This window comes from Arachis stenosperma, chromosome 7 (assembly GCF_014773155.1).
Source record: "Arachis stenosperma cultivar V10309 chromosome 7, arast.V10309.gnm1.PFL2, whole genome shotgun sequence".
Taxonomy (NCBI): Eukaryota; Viridiplantae; Streptophyta; class Magnoliopsida; order Fabales; family Fabaceae; genus Arachis; species Arachis stenosperma.
This window is the reverse complement of record NC_080383.1, coordinates 45,437,313-45,458,575: the sequence shown is the minus strand read 5'-3', so window position 1 is coordinate 45,458,575 and position 21,263 is coordinate 45,437,313. Positions and strand designations below refer to the sequence as shown.

General features: G+C 29.1%; 1 protein-coding gene across 3 annotated transcripts in view; it reads left to right on the top strand.

Moving 5' to 3' along the window:
• Positions 1-3,265: 3,265 nt before the first annotated feature.
• Positions 3,266-21,263, top strand: part of LOC130940765 (uncharacterized) — a 40,416-nt gene continuing 22,418 nt past the window's right edge. For all 3 annotated transcript variants that reach the window (XM_057868997.1, XM_057868996.1, XM_057868998.1), the window contains exons 1-6: positions 3,266-3,483; positions 5,475-5,652; positions 6,152-6,202; positions 10,855-10,985; positions 11,083-11,199; positions 12,077-12,196. In XM_057868997.1, the coding sequence (XP_057724980.1) occupies positions 5,476-5,652; positions 6,152-6,202; positions 10,855-10,985; positions 11,083-11,199; positions 12,077-12,196 (596 nt within the window). In that variant the 5' untranslated portion in view covers positions 3,266-3,483; position 5,475. The remainder of the gene's footprint in view (positions 3,484-5,474; positions 5,653-6,151; positions 6,203-10,854; positions 10,986-11,082; positions 11,200-12,076; positions 12,197-21,263) is intronic.

The window sequence follows — 21,263 nt, the reverse complement described above, 5'->3', positions numbered from 1 at the left end:
TTATGGTCGTCTTTCATTATTGGGAATATTGGAAAAACGCCAGGCTAACCCTACTATAGATCAAATATGCACTGTAGCATGTAATATAGAAAAGCTTCTAAATGACCCTACACTGATCTGGATGCAAATTGAAGTATTTAATGGTTTAAAATGGTGCTGTTATTGGGCATAGTACTGCTGTCGTTGCCCAAATTCTTTGCTGGTTATCTTATGCAGCAAAAACTTTTGATTCTTCCAAATCAATTATTTTACACATCTGGTTGGGAACTAATGATCCCCTTGATCTACTCTGAATAACCTGATATGTTGCCTGGAATTTGATTAATAATTAGTTTGAAATATCAGCTAATCTTAGAGTAGCTATTTCCAAGCTTAGTAATTATAGATGTATTCTTTGAAGGATATCTGATCATTTCATGGACTTTAATTTTGTTTACTTAACAAAACTTAAGCTCATGTCAATATAACCATTAATTAGAATCTCTATTTGTTTAGAAATCTATGGTTTTTTCTTTCTTTCATTTTTTTCCCTCAAATGCATTTGCACTGCTTGCAGCATAACTCTTTCTACCCCTGATGAGGTGTGTCCCGTTTAGCTGGTTTCAGTGATATACCCTACACTACAAAGAAGAACCAACCTCAATAGATTTCAAACTATCCTCAACAATTTTCTTCAGATTTTGGATTCCAATTGCACACATTCTCCTACGAAGAACTTTTAATAGCCACCAAGCATTTTGCTTCCTCTGGGATACTCGAAAAAGGAAGCTTTGGCATAGTATATCATGGTAAGAGGGTTTCAAATAATAATAATAATAAAGATTCTGATTGTCTTGTCTCTCTGGTGGTGATTGTATTTTATTTCATTTTATTTTTATTAACTTTGCGATTTAGGTAAACTTCAAGATGGGAGACAGATTTCAGTCAAAGATATATATATACATATACATGACATGCCTTTTAACTTGTATGCATATGAAGGGAATGAATATGTATGTATGAATATGTGCAGCTGTTCTTGGCTAACCAAGAGAAATTCCACAAAGAAGCTGACAAACATTACTAGAAAGCAATAGCTGAGATCATCCCTCGGGAGGTTCCGAACATCGAGAAGAGGAAAGGGAAGAAGGAAGCTGAGAATAAGCAGCCTGCAGTGCATGTAATTCAGGGTCGAAAGCCAGGGAAGCCTACTGATCTTTCAAGAAAGCGCCAAATGATCTTAAAGCTCAAACAGAACCCTCCATCTCACATGATGCCTCAAAAAGAAGACAAGGATTCCAAAAATATGTTGAGGATTATAGTTGATGTATCAATACATTTTCTTTATGCTTTGAATTATATTGACTTGTTTGTTTATTATAGTACCTTTCTCTTAGTTTGATAATACGATAAACTTGTTTATTTTTTGAAATATTATAAATATTCGAATATAAGTTAGATGAAAATTTGTATTCATTAAATTTATATTTATTTTGTATCAAAATAAGTTTATTTTGCAGTGAAAAAATCTAAAAAAAAATTTATTTTACCTTACTGACGAATTTACAGACGAATTTTCTGTCTGTATTCAAAGTGTGGGAAGATTTTTCAAGGTTCAAATTACAGACGAAAAATCTATCGGAAAATCCGTCTGTAATTACAGACGAAAAATCCGTCAGAAATTCGTCTATAATTACAGACGGAAAATCTGTCGGAAAATCCGTCTGTAATTACAGACGGAAAATCCATCAAAAAATTTGTTTGTAATTACAGACGAAAAATCTTTTGGAAAATCCGTCTGTAATTATAGACGGAAAATCCGTCTGTAATTACAGATGAAAAATCTGTCGAAAAGTTCGTCGTCTTCGGGAAATGAATGGAGAATTTACAGAGAAAAAATCCGTCGGTAACTGGTGAAATTCCGTTGGTAATTTTTTGACGGAAAAAAAATCCGTCGGTAAATAATTTCCGACGGGGCTTTTACAGAGGGACAAAATCCATCGGTAATTTTGTCGGTAACCAAAAATCTGTCTGTAATAAAGATTAAATCTATCTGTAAATCTGTTTGTATTAATCCATTTTCTAGTTGTGACTAAGGAAGGTGTAAAGTTTTCCACAAAAGGTGATATTGGAACTGCAAACATTGTCTGCAGGCATAACTCTTATGTGGACAAGGTAACAGAAATTTATTTGTTCTTTTTATTAGGAGTACACAAAAATTCATAAAAATAAATCATATTTTTATTAAGAAAATAATTATTTTTTTATTTATAATAAAAAATCTTTATTAAATATAATTTTTTATAGGGCTGCTACACATACAAGTCTTTTTGGCTTACAAGTCTTACAAGTTGGCACAAGTTCAACAAAACACACGCATTACACTCCACATTCAAGAGTAAATAAACGCACGTTATTCAACCACTTCCTGTTTTCGAAGCGCACTACTCACCATGCATTATGAACGACTCTTCTTCTTCTTCTTCCTCCATGAAAACGAGTTTCTTGCCAAATTTGAAGATAATGGAACTTCAGAAATACACCCAAACGATTACAGAAATACACCCAAACGGTTACAGGAATTCACCCAAACGATTATAGAAATACACCTAAAGGATTACAGAAATACACCCAAAGGATTACAAAACTACATCCAAATGATTTAAAAAATACAACCAAAATTCGTTGAAGTACACTTTATGCATAATTCAAAACTCTTTCTCTTTCTCTTCCTCATTTTTTGCTACTTCTTCTTCTTCAAAAACAATTTCAGAGCTTGATGTCAAAAAACAATGGAAATCGAGAATAACGAAGAAAGAAACAGAGAGAAAAGTACGTAAATGAAGAAGGAGAAAGAGAAGACAAGAAACGAAAGAAAAGAAGAAGAAGAAAAGGAAGAGGAAGAAGAACGTGCAGCAAGAAGAAGAAGAATGTGCAGTAAAAAAAAACAATAGAAATCGAAAATAACGAAGAAAGAAAACAGAGAGAAAAACACGTAAATGAAGAAGGAGAAAGAGAAGGCAAGAAAGAAAAGAAAAGAAAAAGAAGAAAAAGAAGAAGAAGAGAAAGAGGAAGGTGCAGTAAAAATGTACAGTACGGTTTAAAGTGTGTTATAACTTGTAAATACGTGTATAAAAAAACGCTTGTATGTGGAGAATTATTCAATTTTTTATTATATATAATGTTATCTTTACGTGGATCTCAAAATTAAGGAACTTATTATGCCAAGCCAAGAGGCGTTGACTAAACACCGTGGCATGTTAAGATGTCATTGTTGAAATGATCCTTGTCACCACAAAAATGTGTGTTATCTTTTGTAACCCTTATTTGATGGCAACCGTAAATTGGTAATGGCCAAAACAAGATCGACTCCAAATCTCATTCCTGGCAACAATAGTTGTTATTCATTCATATTCTTTTGTTGTCACCGAAAAGAGGAGATCGCATCCCATTATCCCTTTGCAAATCCTTCTTGCTAGCCCTGAATCATCTCATCTTTTTCTTGTAAGTATGCATCTATTTTTTTAGCACTTATTACTATTATTATTATGTTTAATTTCAGGTGCATCGATCTTAGGTCAGTAGAATTTTGTTGCAACGTACATGGATAGTCATGATTCATTAACTGGTATAGGCTTCATCATGTGTAATATATAAAAAATCAATTTGTTTTCATCTTTTGTATTGAAATTACCATGTCTTTATGGTCTATCTTTAAATGAATAATTATTTCTTCTTTTTGTGATTATTCTCGTTACTTACATTTTTAAATGAAAAATGTTAAAAAATTATTAGAATTTATTATTTTTAGTTATTAGTTGTAATCAATAATTTATTTTTTTAATTTAATAATTCAATAATATATTTTAATCTATATTTTTAAATATTAATAACTAATTAATAAGTAAAAATCAATAAATTATGATAATCATTTAGCATTTCTTAGCATTTCTCTTTTTAAATATATATTGTTGTTGTTGTTGCCTTGTAGTTTTTTTTTTTCGTGATCCTTGTAAATATATACTGGTTAAATTGTCGTACTTCATAGTATGTCAAATTTGTACCTATTTTTTTATAATTCTCGGCTCATCATATTTGAAATTGTTAGTACTTTTATTTGATAGTTGGTATCTCTCTCCTACTTTGGACATATTCACTATTACATTGTTTGAGAAGAGTCATTTGCAATAAATAACCTATTGAACCAATAAATCTTACTCTATTACATTATCACTTTACAATTTTTTTAGATCTAAACTCTAAATTATTATAAATAATTTCCCGCACATATATATATAAGTTATTATGCAGAATTAGGCTATGTAATTTGATTATAATAATTAATTGGGCGTAACTATGACTTTACCTGCTTTGTCTTTGACAATCTTGTTTAAAAATTGTTTTGAATCTTTGACTTTCAATTTGTTTGTTTCTAAGTACAACAAAAAATAAAACTCAAGATCACTTTTGAAAAAAAATTGTTCGTTTTTTTTTTAGTCCATAAAATTCAGTAGAACTGAGTCTTCTAATTACATTTTGTAGGTCAATAGAATCCCAAAATTAAACGTACAAAACATGATTTCAATTACTAAAATCACTTATGGAATATAACTTTTAAAATTTTGATATTTTTAAAATTTTTGTGATAAAAAAAAAGATAAAATGTATTTACCATTTTAGGAAGTTAAGAAAGTACTAATTTTATCTGTTTATTTATTTTTGGTAATTCTTGATATTCTAAAAAAAGTATAAAAAGTTAATTTTTGATTAGTTAATATTAATTCATTTTTTAAATTTTAAAAAATTTTGGTTTTTGAAAAATTTAGAATTTATGATATTGAGTAATTTTAGGTATCAATTTTTCTAAATTAATATTAGCTATTTTTAAATTATTTTATTTACTTTAAATTCTAGACCTTAATTCATAAATTTTTAAGGCCTTAACCCTACATCTTAAATTATAAATCCTAAATTTTAAGTTGACTAATGTTAGCTAACTAAAACTTGATTCTCCTATATTTTTTTATAATTTAGAATTAAAAATTTATAATTTATGATTTAAAATTTAAAATAAATAAAATAACAAATTGGCTTAATTGAGTGAAAAGAAATTGACTTCTTAATATTACACATCTCAAAAATAGTCAATAACGTATAATTTATAGAGAAATAGACAAATAAATTTCTAAATATTTTATCAAATAAAATAAATCTCTCATCAAGTTAAAATACAAACAAATCCCTAACATTTATAAACGGGAGACACATAAAATCTCTTCGCAATGGTTTAAATCTGATTGGAAGAAATCTATGTGTTTTCTATTTATAAAGATGAAGAACTTATTTGTAATTAAATTTAGTGAACAATTTATTTATTTTTGAGATAAAAAAAAAAGTAAGGAACCTATTTGCTACTTTTTTTTTCACGGTTTTGATAATTATAGTTATAAGTGCAAATTTAGAATTTTTATTCATCGAATTGGTCTATATGTTAGGATGGCCACAAGTTTTAGCTATTGGGATGATTGCGTTAACCATCGTGACTTAGAAGCAATGTGGAGGGTACCTGAAGTCAAAGCCGAATGGTTAAAAGCTGGAGAAGTCAAAGGTCAAAAGGTTCACCTCTCACGTGATCCTGATGGCCAACCTTATCTAACACAAACTGAAATGAGGGTAATTAAATATAAGAATTCTGCCTAAATTAATTTCATTGAGTTTGAAATTTCTTGTCATTTGATACTAATTATAAAATGTATATAAGATGTTATGATGGCGTTCATGGAAACATAAAAGAAAGTTGTCGTTATTAGAATTTGATTAAATTTTTTTTTTAATTTATAAGTTTTTACATTTTCAAGTTTGTACTTGAATTTTTAAATCTGTAACTACTAACTAGATTCTTATTAGCAAATATGTCTAAACATATTTTATTAAATTAAATATTTTTAGAACAATAAATATATAATTATAAATTTAATTATAAATATGATAAAATTATAAAGGCTAATAAAATAATTTAATTCAAAATTTGAAAGGCCCGTTTATTTATGAGCTTCTTTTAAATTTTTTATTGGTTTGTGGAAAAAAATATAAAATGGTGAAAATAATAAAAATATATATTTAGATAATCAGTATGTTATTTTTTACTTTGTTTCATGTTGAATATTTTCAGGCTGTCACAGACATTATTATTAGAAGAAACTTTCCTTCACAGATAGACCCTGTATGTCTTTATTTAATTTCAGTATTTTATCTGTCTTTATTCTTTATTTTCTCAACTTTGACTAATATATTGAAGAATGTTGAATAGAACTATAGATATTATCTTTAGATGTTAAGCGTGTATGAGTTGTTACGTGTTAGTTAAGACTGTTAGGCATTTTTAAGGGTAAGTCTAGTCATAGAGCCCTTATATTTTAAAGAATAAAATATATTTTTTGTCTTTAAAATTTATTAAATATTTTAAAAATATTTTTAAATTTTTATTTTGTTTAGATTTTATTTTAAAAAATTTTAATTTGTATCAAATATATTTTTGATAGTCAAATTTAAAAAAAAAATAAAATTAATTCAGTAATAATACATGACATTATATTTGATTAACTTGTATTGAATTTTATTTTTGTGAAATTGTTACTGACAAAATTAAAATAAAATAAAACTTAAGATTATTTTTAAATTTTTTAATAAATTTTAAGAATAAAAAATATACTTTATCTTATTTTAAAAGTTGAAATCTAGTATGCCTATTTTTATAGTTTACGGTGACAACAATAATTATATAAGTGTTGTTAAAATAAAATTTATATATTTTTTTATATTTAATAATATTTTTTTGTTTAATTACTTTATTAGTTTCTATAGTTTTACAAAATTTTTAATTAGGTCTTTATACTTTTTTTTTTAATTAGGTCTTTGCATCAATTTTTTTTTTAATTAGGTCCTTCTTGACAGTAATTGGCTTAATTGTATAGGAATCCAATTAAAAAAATATTAATGCAAAGACTAAATTAAATAGAAAAAAAAAAGTATAGGGATCCAATTAAAAAAATTGATGCAAGAACTCAATTAAAAAATATATATATAAAAATCTAACTAAAAATTTTACAAAATTATAAGAACCAACAGAATAATGTAATATTTTTAAAAAATATTATTAAATAATAAAAATATTATTTTAATTTTAATAATACTTTTTAAAATACCATATTCACCATGCCATCATAGCATAGATATTCTAGAATAATTCATTTAAAATGGCAGTTGCTCCCATACATATTTTAATAGTGCAAAGATATAAAGTGAGAGAAAATAAGAGTAGATCTCTTTTTTTTTTCTTTTCTACAATGAATATACTTTGTATGGAGCTTTCTTCGATGGAAAAAGTATTTTCTGGTCCTTCATGGATCAGGTAATAAAATAAATTAATAAAAAATATTGGAGTGAGTTCACAAATAGATAATAATAGTGGTTGGGGATGAATATTAATTGTGGATCTCTAATAATCAAGCTCAGCCTTCTGAACAGCTCTACTATTTCCAACATTCATCATTTTTACCACGGCTCTGTACTTGTTCTTAGAACTACTTCCGTTTTTACTTCCATTTTCACCACGCTTTTTTCTCTTCAAACCATGATCATAAAAAATTATTCAAAATTAGAATTTCCACCACCACTTGCAGCACAAGATGACCCATCTTCATCATTCATATTATTATTATTATGTTGATCAATCCAGCCAGCACAAGTATCGCTATCATCATTCCCAGTTGTCAAGATCGAATTTTTAACTTCTAAATTAGAATTTTCATCAACCCTATCATCCCAAAGCAAACCCTTGAGCTCCTTGTGCACTACATTGTATAGATTCGAAAGCAAATAATCAGGCGCATCTGGGTCGTTAAATCCATCATAGATCCCCACAAACATCCAACCGTGTTCTTCCGACACCACCACGTAACGATCCTCCACTACTTTCCCCTGATACCACTGAATATTCTGGTGACCTTCCATTGCCGCTGCCATTGAATCATCGTCTTCCAAGAAGCTCCATTTGCTGCTGAAATTTACACTGTTTTTTTGTCAGGATTAGGACCAAAAGAGGTCCAAACCAAAGAATAGCACACCATAGCCAACCCGATCTATCTCTCTGCAACTCAGCATCTGCTATCCTGTGACACACCAAGCTTGCACTTTTCATCCATAGCGGACCTTCAAAAAAAAGTAACAGCGTTGAACTAAAACAAAAAAAATAACTCATTTAATCCAAAAACTGGCACATCATGATCAACCCAATTTATCTTCCTGCAACTCAGCATCTGCTACCCTGTGACACACTAAGCTTGCACTCATGGCGGATCTTCAAAAAAAAAAAGTAACAGCATTGAACCAGAATAAAAAAAATAACTCATTTAATCCAAAAAATAAATAAACCGAATTTTATAACTCAAATCGAACCAAATTACGTTAAACCAGTCTGTAAATTTATTAAATTTTAGGTGAAATATAGAATTTTTAACTATTACTGTATGGGAGCCATCTTGGCTATTAAAATAGTATCTTTCTATTTGGTTCATCAAAATTCAAAAAATATTTTTTCCACCCTACTTTGTATTTTTTTCTATACACATTTTTACTAAGTATCTGAGTTCTTCTTACCTTTTAAAATATAACTAATTATATTTGTTGAATGATGTACTTATAATTTATCTCTCTCATTCTATTGATTAAGTAATACTGCAACTTTACTACTGAGAAATCTCTTCTTCATTTTTTCTTTTCTTTTCGAATATTTTCAAATTACATTTTCCTAGTACTTTTGTTTTGTCTGAAATTCAAGCTACAAATCTTGAATCTTTACATTAGAGTTATTAAATGTTATTGATTATTTTGCTAAAGGTTTAATTAGTGTTGGTTTGGATTGATTTTTTTAGGTGAAAAAGTACTTTTTTTTATAAAATATTTTTATTTAATTTAAAACATATTTAAATACGTCTTTTAAAAAAATATTTTTATTAAAAAAATAAATTATTTGTTTTCTCTGAAAACTAACAATATATTACTTTTAAAAAAAAGTAGAAATAAAAGACGTTTTCAATATTTGAAGGACTTGTTTGTGTTTATTTCTAAAAGAAAAAAAATATATTTTTCGATTTATTTTTTTTTAAATATCTTATAGAAAAATAAAATTAATTTTATATTTGGATATTTTGTGAAAAAAAAATTATCAATTACATTTCGATATAACAAAATATAAAAATATTTTTTATTTATTATGTGAAAAAAATAAAAAAATCTTTTAAAAAAAGATGTAAATTGTAGTTTTTCAAATAAGATATTTTTCATTTTTCTAGTATTTTTATTTTTACTACTAGAAATGTATTAAACACGCTAAAAAATAGAAAAAGATTTTTTTATTGAAAAAGAAATTTTATCAACTTAATGGCACCCAAACAAACATGAAAATTCTTTTTAAAAAGTCTATCCAAATATAAAATAATTTGTCTATTGAAAAAAAATCTTTTTTTGAAAAAGATGAAAAAAATAAGTATTTTTTAAAAGTTATAATTTTATCAAATTTACAATTAGATTTTTGTATTTTTTTTAATTGAACTTCTACTCTGCTTTTAATTTTGTAGTTAGGTCATTTTCATAACAAAAATATTAAAATTAACAAAATATTTTTTTTCAAAAAATATGTGATCAAAGATCTAATTAAGTTCTTAATTATGGGTAACTTCAATTTGTGAAAAAATATTCTATCATTTTTTATACTAACAAAAATTTAATTACAAAATTAAAAATAATATAAGGACTCAATTAAAAAAAAATATCAGAACCTAATTATAAATTTAGTAAAACTATAAGACCAATAAAGTAATTAAATCCTTTCTAAAATAGGAAAAAAAAGAAAAAACATAACTCTCTAATATTGAATGAAATTACGGCTATCAAACAGACTAGCTTGGCTCAATTAGGCTCGGACCGCTTAAGTTTGCTTTATTCATAGGCTATAATTTTCAACCCATACCGTTTATGGTTTGCTTGGATTAAATGGGATGGCCTGTTTACTTTTTTATTTTATTTTTTAAAAAATATTTTAACAAAGAAGATTATTTTTAGACTAAAAATCTTAAACAAACAATAAATGATCTATTAAATTATAGTTACCAATGTTTTATTTAATTTGAGGATCTATTTTTCTTCAAAAGCGACAATTAAAAGGGAGTAATGCAAAAAATGTTTTAAATATAAAAAAATGTACACCTGAGATGTATAAAAAAAAAAATAGTGGTACAATAAGTATCATTTTTCTATTGTAACGGCTTTAAATTTTATTGATTTCCATTACTTTCATGAAAGAAATCAACACTAACTCTAAAGGTTAAGTATGATTTTGGTCTTTAAGAGATAAGTCAAAAAAAATTTTTATCCACAATCTTTTTTTTTATAGAAAATCGTCTCTAATGTTTAACTTGATTTTAAAATTGTCCTTACTTTAGGGACTAAAATCGTACCGAAATGATGATAAAAATGGAGGTAGAGGTGGACCGTGGACAGCTTTCTCTTTTTCACTTCCATTTTGCAGGAGCAGAAACACTTTCTTTCTCTTATTTTTTTTATTCTATAATTTTTCATTATGAACAATTTAATCTAAAATTTTAATATTTAAGTAAAAAAGACGATTTTAAAATTTAGTTTTAAACCTTAAAGATAATTTTTATGAAAAAATGATAAGAACAAAAAAATTTTCCACCCATATCTTAAGAACCAAAATCATAGTTAATGGCAACTATAATTATTAAAGAGCATTATACTTAGACATTATCATTTAAAGGGTCTCATTATTGTTATATCCCTAATTATTTTTTGCAGAGAATGGTTTGTGCTATTGCTGAACTTGAAAGTGATAGACAATTACTTGTTATGCGAACTACCCCCAACTCTAAAGAGCTTACTGTAGGCCTTATGCAAATCTTACCAAAAACTGCTCATTGGTTGATGAGGTATATATATATTGCCAAAATTAAAGTTCTTCATTCATTTAATAATTTTATGATTTTTTATGATCATTAAGGTTAATTAATGTACCTTAGCTTACAGTGACTTAGGTTATGGCGCTTATGGAATAGAAGGGAGTCAAGCTCTCCTTTTTCAACCATTTACAAATGTATATTTTGGGGCTGCTTATATTAGATGGTTATCAAATTTCGAAGATATGTAAGTTCTATATATATACATATAGACTTCAACTTGCTTTTCATTCAAAACGTGCTTTGCACTTTGCATGTTACCTAATTCATGTATGAAGGGGTGTTCAGGGCCGATTTAAAAATAAATTAAATTAACTTGATATAAAATTAGTATATATAAATTTATAAATTTTATATATTAAAATAATATTTTATTTTTAAAAATTAAATTTAACAAATATTATATATTTTTGTACCAAAATAAATTATTCTAAAACAAAAATAATATCGTATAATATAAAAAATATTAATTAAAGTATAAAAGTATAATATAATATACTAATTTCACTCTAAAATATATGTTTTTATTGTAAAACATAATTTTAGGTCAGTTCGGATGATTTGAAACATAATTCAAATTCCACTAAAAAGTAACACTGGGTAAAAATAAATGACAAACTTAAACCCAGCAAAATATGTCTCGAATTCGAGTCAAATTTTTAACACCCCTACATGCATGTATATGTTGTGTGTCATTAAAGAGTTTGTCATGAAAATTATTTTTGTCAAAAATTTAAACGAATAAGAAGAAATACATAAATATATATAATTAATTAGTTATATTTTTATCATGTTCCCTCATATATCAATTCTTTTAAGTCTGCTTAAATAATATAATATATATATATATATATATATATATATTATTTGTCTTATATTAAAAAAAAAATTTTAGAGTCAACCAAAATTAAATTTTAGACTTTTAAATTATAAAAATTTTGATATATTATAAAACTATTCTTTTTAAAAATTTAAACCAATAAAAAGAGACACATAAATAATTATATATTTAACCGTTTTCTCTTATAATAAATTTTTCCTCTAAAATAATTGTTATCTTGCAGAGCAAGAAGTGAAGAGTTTATTGTGAGAGCATATAAAGGTGGTACAAAGAGAGTAACTCACAAATCAACTTTGCAATTTTGGAAAAGCTATCTCTTAGCCAAAGAAAGTTTTCCATCAAGGTGAACCCTCATCGTGATAGATTATTGAAAATGTGTTGTTCCTTCAAAGTTCTCAAACTTTAATATGGTAATTTAGAAACGTTTTACTCTTATTATTCAGTTCTAATAAGAAAAGAATAATACAATTAAAATTGATTCATAATTAGTCAATAAAACTTTTGTACGTAAATTCAAAAATTGAAAAATTGTATATCAAAAATTTAAATAACACAATGTACAAAATTTTTGATAGACTGATAGTTAATTATTATTGACTGTTTTTTTTTTCCGTATTTATCCTTTATTCTTATGTGAACTTATATAAATGTTAGGATCTGTTTGTTATATATAGAAGGTAATCTCAAAATTGTTTGCCGTGTGATATTTAGAAGCTAAGATACTCTTTTTTTTTTCCCTTCCAGGTGTAGTGTACCCAATAGAAAATATGTTGTGATTGTTTATTTTTTTTTTTTTTGAAATAAAAAGCTCTACACAATAAAGTGGAGCAAGTGAGAACAAAGAATAAATAAAATAAAGTTAGAGACTATAGTCATTTCTGACATAGCCATTAATACCTATAGGAGTCAACATCTTGCCATTCTTAATAGTTGTTCACTGTACTGTTTTATTGATGATCTCCTCTACACCCAAGTGTTTGATTTTAAAAATCATATCATTTTTTTCAAGCCAAATATTCTAGATAACAGCAAAGTAACTAAGCAACCATCGTTTGTGTTCTTTTTTTCCTCTAGAAACTTCATTCCAACTCTCAAAGTGTTGCTTAATATTACCTGGGACCGTCCACAGTTTATCTGACACAAACAACCAAACACACCACACTTACCAAAAATACTCACAACTAATAAACAAGTGAAAAATGTGCTCTACCTCTTTTTTACACAATACACAAAGAATATATTCCTAACCAATAACACCTAGTTGACACAATCTTTCTTTAGTGTTTACCCTTCCTACCAAAACAAACCAAACAAATAATTCAACTCTTGGTGGAACATAACCTCTCCATATAGTGCTAGTAAAACTGTAACTGATGATATCCTTCGGGATTATTTCTACTTGCATAACCTGCACAAAGAGTTAGTAGAATAAATGCATTTTTTTTTATCAAAGTTCTATATGATTCGATCCTCTCGCACAGTAGTTAGCTTGACCAACTATAAGGTTTTATGGAGCTGATTAATTAATTCCATCTTCCATTGGAACAACTCCCTTCTCCATTGAAAATTTCATATCCATTCTAACCCATCCATGAAACCACAAACCCTTATAATAGAACCTCATTAGTTTGAAACTGAGAAAAAGTCTTGGAAAAGTATTTTTCAATGCACCACTTTGTAGCCAGATGTCCTCCCAGAATCGAACTCTCCTTCCATCCCCTATCTCCCAACTCAAGTCCCGAATCAACTTCTCCCTTACATGTAGATCAATAATCTGTAACCGACAAATATCCTTTCAAGGACCACCCTATTTAGGCACAGGTTGACTACTAAGCATCTTTGAAGGATTCAAGTTATTACACAAACACATAATCTTTTTCCATAACAAACAATCTTCTTTTAAAAATCATCATCACCACTTAAACAAGAGGGTTGTATTGTGAATCACTGCATCTTCTACTCCCAGACCGCTTAGTTTTTTCGGAGTTTGCACCAGTTCTCATTTTACTAATGGCACCCTGGCTTTCTCATCCTCCTTACTCTACAAAAATCTCCTTTACAGTGAAATCAACTTTTCTGCCTAGACTTTGGCATCTTATATAAGCTAAGATAATACACAGGCAGACTATTAAGGACAGACTTAACAAGAGCTAGCTTACCAGCCTTATTGAATGTTCTTGCTTTTCACATACTGAGTTTTGTTTCCACTTTGTCTATCACTGGTTTCCAAGTCTTGACAAGTCTTGGATTTACACCTAGAGATATTCCAAGATACTTTACTGGTAGCAAATTCTCCTTGCACCCCAACAAACTGCACATCCTTCATGTCCAACCTGGCTCACAATTAACAGGAATCAAACTTGACTTTTCAAAGTTGATGCTCAACTCAAACATCATCTCAAAGCACCTCAACAGCCTCTTATAGTTCCTGATAGTGTCTTCCTCCTGAGGGCAGACTAGGATAGTATCATCTGCAAATTAAAGATGAGACAGTTCAATACTATCCCTTCCTACCAAAAGAGGCGTAATTTGCCCATTCCATACTGCCTCCCCAACTATTCGATGTAAAACACCAACAACCAATACAAAAAGAAAAGGAGAGATAGGATCATCCTACCTCAGATCACGTTCCATCCGAAAAGGCTTAGACGGGGACCCATTTATGAGAATCGACATAGATATTGTACCAACCATTCACTGACCCATTCCTTCCACCTAAGACCGAACCCCATCTTATGTAAAACAACATCCATAAAATGCCACTTGACCTTGTCACATGCTTTCTGAAAATCCAACTTAATTATAGCCGCGCACATCTTCCAGACCTTTAGCCACTGGACAGTCTCACACGCTATTAGTGTCCCGTCATGTATTTTTCTCCCCTTTACAAATGCACTTTGAGTCTTTCCTACAAGACCTGGCAGCACTCTCCGCATCTTCTAAGAAAACACCTTAGAAACAATTTTATACACACACCCTACCATACTTATCAGTCGAAGGTCCTTTATCTCCGTAGCTTCAACAAACCTGGGTGCTAAAGCCACCTAGGTAACATTAGAGTCTTTAGATAGCTTGCCTGACTGAAAGAAACTCAAGACGGCAGCAGTAAACTCCACTCCAATCTCATCCCAGCACTTTTTGATGAAATTCATATTGTACCCATCACTCCCTGTTGTCTTAGTCGACTCACAATCTCAAACTTTCTCTTTGATCTCTACACAGGAAGGCATTCGTTCTGGATCTGCAGACTCATCCTCAGTTATTCTATTCACCAGTCCGTCACAAAAACCTATAAGTAGAGAAACTTCCTGATGGTATAAATTCTTATAAAAGTTTCTGATTGCAACCTTAATTCTTGCCTGATTTCTCACCAATCTCCCATTGATCATCAATGCTTCAACCCAATTGTTTCTCTATCTCGCCAAGGCTACACTGTGAAAATACCTGGTATTCTTATCCATATCCTTCACATGCCGAGATCGTGACCTTTGTTTCCAATGACTCTCCTTCCTGACATACTACTTCTCACAGGAACACACCAAAGCCTTTCGTTGTGCTTCCACAATCCCGTTATATTGCTCCTTACTGACCATATCATCTATCTTCTTGATCTCATCTTCAAACTTCTTTATCCTCACATCCATAGCACTAAAATTCTTCTTGTGCCATTTTCCTAACGGAACAGTCAAAGCCTTCAGCTTATCACTAAACTGCACATCCCCTAAACCTCTCCATTCTTCCCTAACCATTCTCAAAAAACCTTCATGTATGAACCAAGAATCAAGACTCAGAAAAAGTCTCGATACCCTTGCCATTCTTATGTCTTCCACAATTAGCAGGCAGTGATATGATAACCCTCTCGGCTCACTTTTGAGGCGCAACTCCGGAAGCTCTTCCAACCACTCCATTCTGACTAGAACGTGGTCAATGTGACTACATGACTGACCCCAAAACCATGTAAACACATGGTCATTTAGAGCAAGGTCCACCAGCTCCATATCCTGGTTCCAGATTCAAAAGTATTCCGCTGAAGCATTCAACATGGTAGCTCCTTTCCTCTCATCTATGTTGACAATCTCATTAAAGTCACCCATATAGCAGAACGAAACCTGGCACAATCCTGACAAAAACTCAATTCTTCCCATACCTCAAGTTTGTCTTTCCTTGTATGTGCACCATATATCAGACAGACAGCACATCTAAAATTATTTTTTAATAACACTCCCTCAATGTACAACCATCTCACCCGTTTATAACAGTTACTCATCCTAAAAACGATATCATCCCACAATAATAACAAACCACCAGAAGCCCCCTCTAACCCCACAAATTCCCAACAAACTGCATTACTCCCCCAAAGTTGCATCGTATCAAACTTTGTTACCACATTTTTTTTTTGTTTCTATTAATCCCAACGTGTTCAAATTATATTTTCTCCTAAAACTTCTTACCATACTTACTTTTCCAACACCTCTCAAACCCCTAACATTCACAGCATATACTCCATCGATCACAGCTGCATCGCTTCCATTGGCCGCCACAGAACAACCTACATGTGCCATACCACCTATGGCTAACCTGCTCACCTCCTCACATTTTTCAGCCTTCATCGCAGCAATCTCGAGCGTTGTTCACCCTCCAACCCGACCAACACCACCGACCGGTTCGGCCACCATTGGTGTGCTCGGACGCCACCATCACCGACCTGACCTGTCTCAGCGGAAGGCCACATGACCTCACCGCCTCCCTAACCTGCCAGCGTGCAACTTGATATAGTCTTTATCTCCTTGGATAGCAGGGGCATCTTATGGGCCATGGAGCTCTATCCATTACCTTCCCAGCATGTGTTCTATCTGCTTGTGTTTTTTGGTCTTAGCCCATTAAGCCCTTATCTAAATTTTTATTGAGCCTCCTGTAATTATTTTTACTTAAAAAGAAAAAAACTCACTTGACAAAAAAAAAAAAAAACTCTTCTAGTAGAGGAAAAGAAGCTTAGTAATTTTTCATAAAAATAACAATATATTACAATCATATGCATATTTTTCAAAGATAATAATATTATCGTTTCATTCGTTAATTGTTTCAAAGTAGAATACATAAATATTAAAAAACATAAATATATTTTAAAATATAAATAAATACTATACAGAAAAAATATAAAAATCATTATATATCTCAATATGTTCATATTTCTATTGAAAACACTTAACAAATGCAACGTAATTAATAATAATCAATTGTAGAAAAGATATTATCAATTGCAAATGAGATTTATAAACTATAGCTGTTAATATTTGGTACATTTAATTTAGGATAAACTACTAAAATAATATCGAAAAATTTATACCGTTAACAAAAATAATTTTTAAAAATACAAATAACAAATAATAAACCTTTGAATAATTTAAAAAGATAATAAAAATAATCTCATAAATATTATATTTTTTATAAATAACAAAAATCTTTTGTATTTAACAAATAATTTATCCATTTGATTTGAATTTTTGTAAGACATTTTAATAGAAGGTGCATACAAAAATCAAAACAAAATTTGATCTTTAAATTTTTTTTTCAATAAAAGAGTCATTTGGAATTTTTTTTGAAAAAATTTTACTTGTCATAAAATTACTAAATTTTAAGTATGAAAATATCTTATTTTTTTAATATTATTTATAAAAATTTATATCAAAATCTGATATATATATATATATATATATATATATATATATATATATAAATTAAATCCTTTTCTAAAATATATATTTAATATCTTTTGTTTTTTGCATTTTTGAATCTTTTGAAAGCTCATTTATGATTTGAATTTTTTGAAATTATTTTTGTCAATAATTTAAACTTTTGAATATCATTTTAATAATTTATTTTTTATTTTATTGAACCGTTGGTCTAAGAGTTAAAATTAATGTAACTGAGATAGTTAATAACCTCATCGAATTTTAGTTTGACATGATTTGATAAAATTTTTTCAAGAAGTGCTTATACTTATTAATAATATAAGTATTTTATTTTATATTTAGTAAATAAAAAAATAATGTATTTGTGTTTATAATTTTAAAAAATTAGAAATTTTTTGAAAGCATATAAAAAATACTTTGATCATAATTAGCTTATATTTATTAAAATTAAAAAATTTAATATAGCTTCATATATTAATAAATATCTAAGTTTATCCTTAATTAATCATTAATGCCAAATTTCATTTATGATGAAAATTTTCATTTCTTTTTTTGTGTCTGTTATAATTTTAAATTTTTTTAAAGCTATTTAATTATATTAATAAACACAATTGTTATTGTTTGTATATTTTAAAGTCACTTTTATTTTAGAAGTCACGTTTGAAAAGCTAATTTTTTTTTAAAAGACAATTTTAATAAACTAAAAACTTTAGCCTATCAAGCCAAATTGTTGATAGATTGGAAAAGAAAAATGTCAATAAATTCAATATAAAAACCGTTGTTTGAGATAATTATGGTTTTGACAATAATGGTGTCAATCTATTTAATATATAATCATCTATGATTTTTATAATAAAAGGTTTCATTAGCTATAGTGCAAGTGTAAGGACAACCACCCTGATTAAGGTTGGTTTTATCACTGGAGGTCTCTGAAAAAACTCTTATGCTACCAATCGGGTTTTGTACTTGTCGAGTTATTATCTGAATTATACTTAATTCTAAACATTCATTTGCTATCAATTTCTTTTTTATCTGGAATAATGGTATTAGCTGCCAAATATTACTCTTGAGCAAAGTATTATATTCAGCATTCATAACATCTTTCCACTTAGGATGCAATAAGGTATTTTTCATAGATTTTAGCCCCATAGCAACTTGAAAAATTCTAGGTTGCAACACACCTGACTTGCTTCCTGTCACCATAGGATGAGTGTTGATTATAGTACAATCTCAAGATCTAAGATGAACAATCGAGTTCTGAATAGTATTTAGCTGAGGTGAGAAAATGTGAGAAGTGAATTAATGAGGACTGTTAATAGCAATAGATGATGAGGATTGATTGAGGTAATGTAAGTGGTTCGGCGATAAATGTTATCTGTTGATCAGTTTGTGTTGAGATCAAGAGTTGATTTAGTCTTGAGGGAGGTGAAGATGAGGTTGTGATTGCATTGTTTGAGATGACTTATGTAATCTGACTTTTAGACAAACAATTTCTCACTTGGTGACAGATTCTAAAGTGTTGGTGTTGGTGTTGGATGAGTATTAATAGATTGAGTTGCTGTTATGGTGTTGGATGAATAGCAATAGATTGACTTTTATGAGTTTAGCAGGTATTCCATCCCCAACAAGAAGAGTCAATCCTATTTCTACCACATGTCTATGCTTCCTCTCTGCAATGCTATTTTGTTGAGGGATGTGAAAACTTTAACAATCTATCATACTCAACAGACATCTTTAATTTGGAATTCAACTGTAATTTAACCATCTTTTTGAAATTTTGGAATATTAATTTGAGTTGTGTTTTAGACTTCACCAAGTATAGCCAAGTAAATTTTGAATTTGCATCAATGAAATTAACAAAGTAAAAATTATCAAATTGATCTAAGACTGGAGCAGGTTCCTAAATGTCTAAGTACACTGATTTTAAGGGCGTAGTATATACAGATTTTGAAATTGAAAATGGGAGTTGATGAGTTTTTTCCAAATTACATGTTGTACAAACTAATTTATTCTTAACAGAAGACAAAGTACAAGACTTCAACACTACATTTACTACTCTGTTTGATGCATGACCCAGCCTTGCATGCCAAAAAAGAAACTTATCAATTGTCATGAGTGCAGTGCTATAAGCACCTGGGTTTATTTTCAAAGGAGTAAAATTAAAAAACTTATACAGTCCTTTCTCTACATCTCCTTGAAGAATCAACTCTTTAGTTTTTTTGAGATTTCACATAGCATTGGTCAACATGAAACTCAAAAAACACACCATTGTCACAGCATAATTTATGCACGATAAGAAAGTTGTTGGTAATTTTAAGTACATACAGTAACTTAGCCAACAAGAATTGCCTAGAACTTAAATCAGTTTTGAAATATGAGTTTCTAACAGAGTTGATTTGTAAGCAACTTGCTCTGATCCTGCATAGCTTTCTCCTTCTGTCAAGTTCTGAGGATCTAGAGTCATATGATGTGTGGCTCCACTATTCGGGTACCAATTCTGATCGTACATTGTTGCTGGTGTGGCCACCACATTGCTGAGATTTGCCTGAGGAATGGCTTGTGATGCTAAATGACCATACTGTGCTCTCTGGCTTGACTCTCCTAAATCAAAACAAATTTACATTAAATCTGTACCAACACCTGAGAGGTAGAATTGATAGTTTAGAATTTCAATTTTTTCGGCAACAGCGTCATTTTTGATGAAGGGAAAATTGATGGTTTAGAATTTCACAATAAAATCTCGTTGCAAGTATAGTTTCTAAATCAACAAACAATCATTTCATACAAAAATTTGGTTGTCATAAGTAACAAACCCCAAAAATATAAATTGAAGTATTCAAACATCGGATCGTCTCTCAAAGGAATTGCAGAAAAGTGTTCTTATTATTGGTTATGGGACAAGTATTTTGGGGTTTTGAATAAGGAACATGAAGAGTAAATTGCAAGAATTAAACTAATAGCTAAGAAAGCTCTTGGTAAGGAATGAGAACTAGAAGTTCTATTCTCATTATCCTCCCCAATTGTGACAAGAATTGTCCATTGCTCCACTTAGTTAACCTCTAACTATGAAGGAAAGTCAAGTGGAAATAATCAATTTGATTCCTCAAGTCCTAGTCAACTCCTAAGAAAAGACTAGCTTTAGTGGAATTTAAATCAACTAGCAACTTTCAATTATTAATTAACAAAAGAGTTTGATAACTCAAGAGTCTCCAATTACTCAACAAAAGCCAAGAGGAGAAAAATCTACTCTAGCATCCTTCCAAACATTTTATCAAATACTTGGAGGACATAAAAGAAAAACCTAGTAAAATGACAAGAAATATAAAATCTAACACTACCAAGTGCAAGAAAATAACAAGAACAAAATAATTAAACAATAAAGGAACATAAAACATGAATTGCACTAAAAGAAAAATAGAAGGAGGAAGAGTGCATCAATATAAAAGTAAAGAATTACAAGAAGTAAATCACTAATCTAAGGAAGCAAAGGTAGAAAAATAAGAATTGATAAAAGAAAAGTAAATCAAAGCATGAATTAAACCTAGATCTAAGAATTTCTAATCTACACCTAACCTAATTCTAGAGAGAAGAGATAGTTTCTCTCTCTAGAAACTAACTAAAGCATTCCCTCCAAAATTCAATTATGACTTCCCCCTTGACTCCTCTTGATTTCTGCATGAAATAGGCTCAAAAGTGAGTTGGATTTGGGCTTGGGAA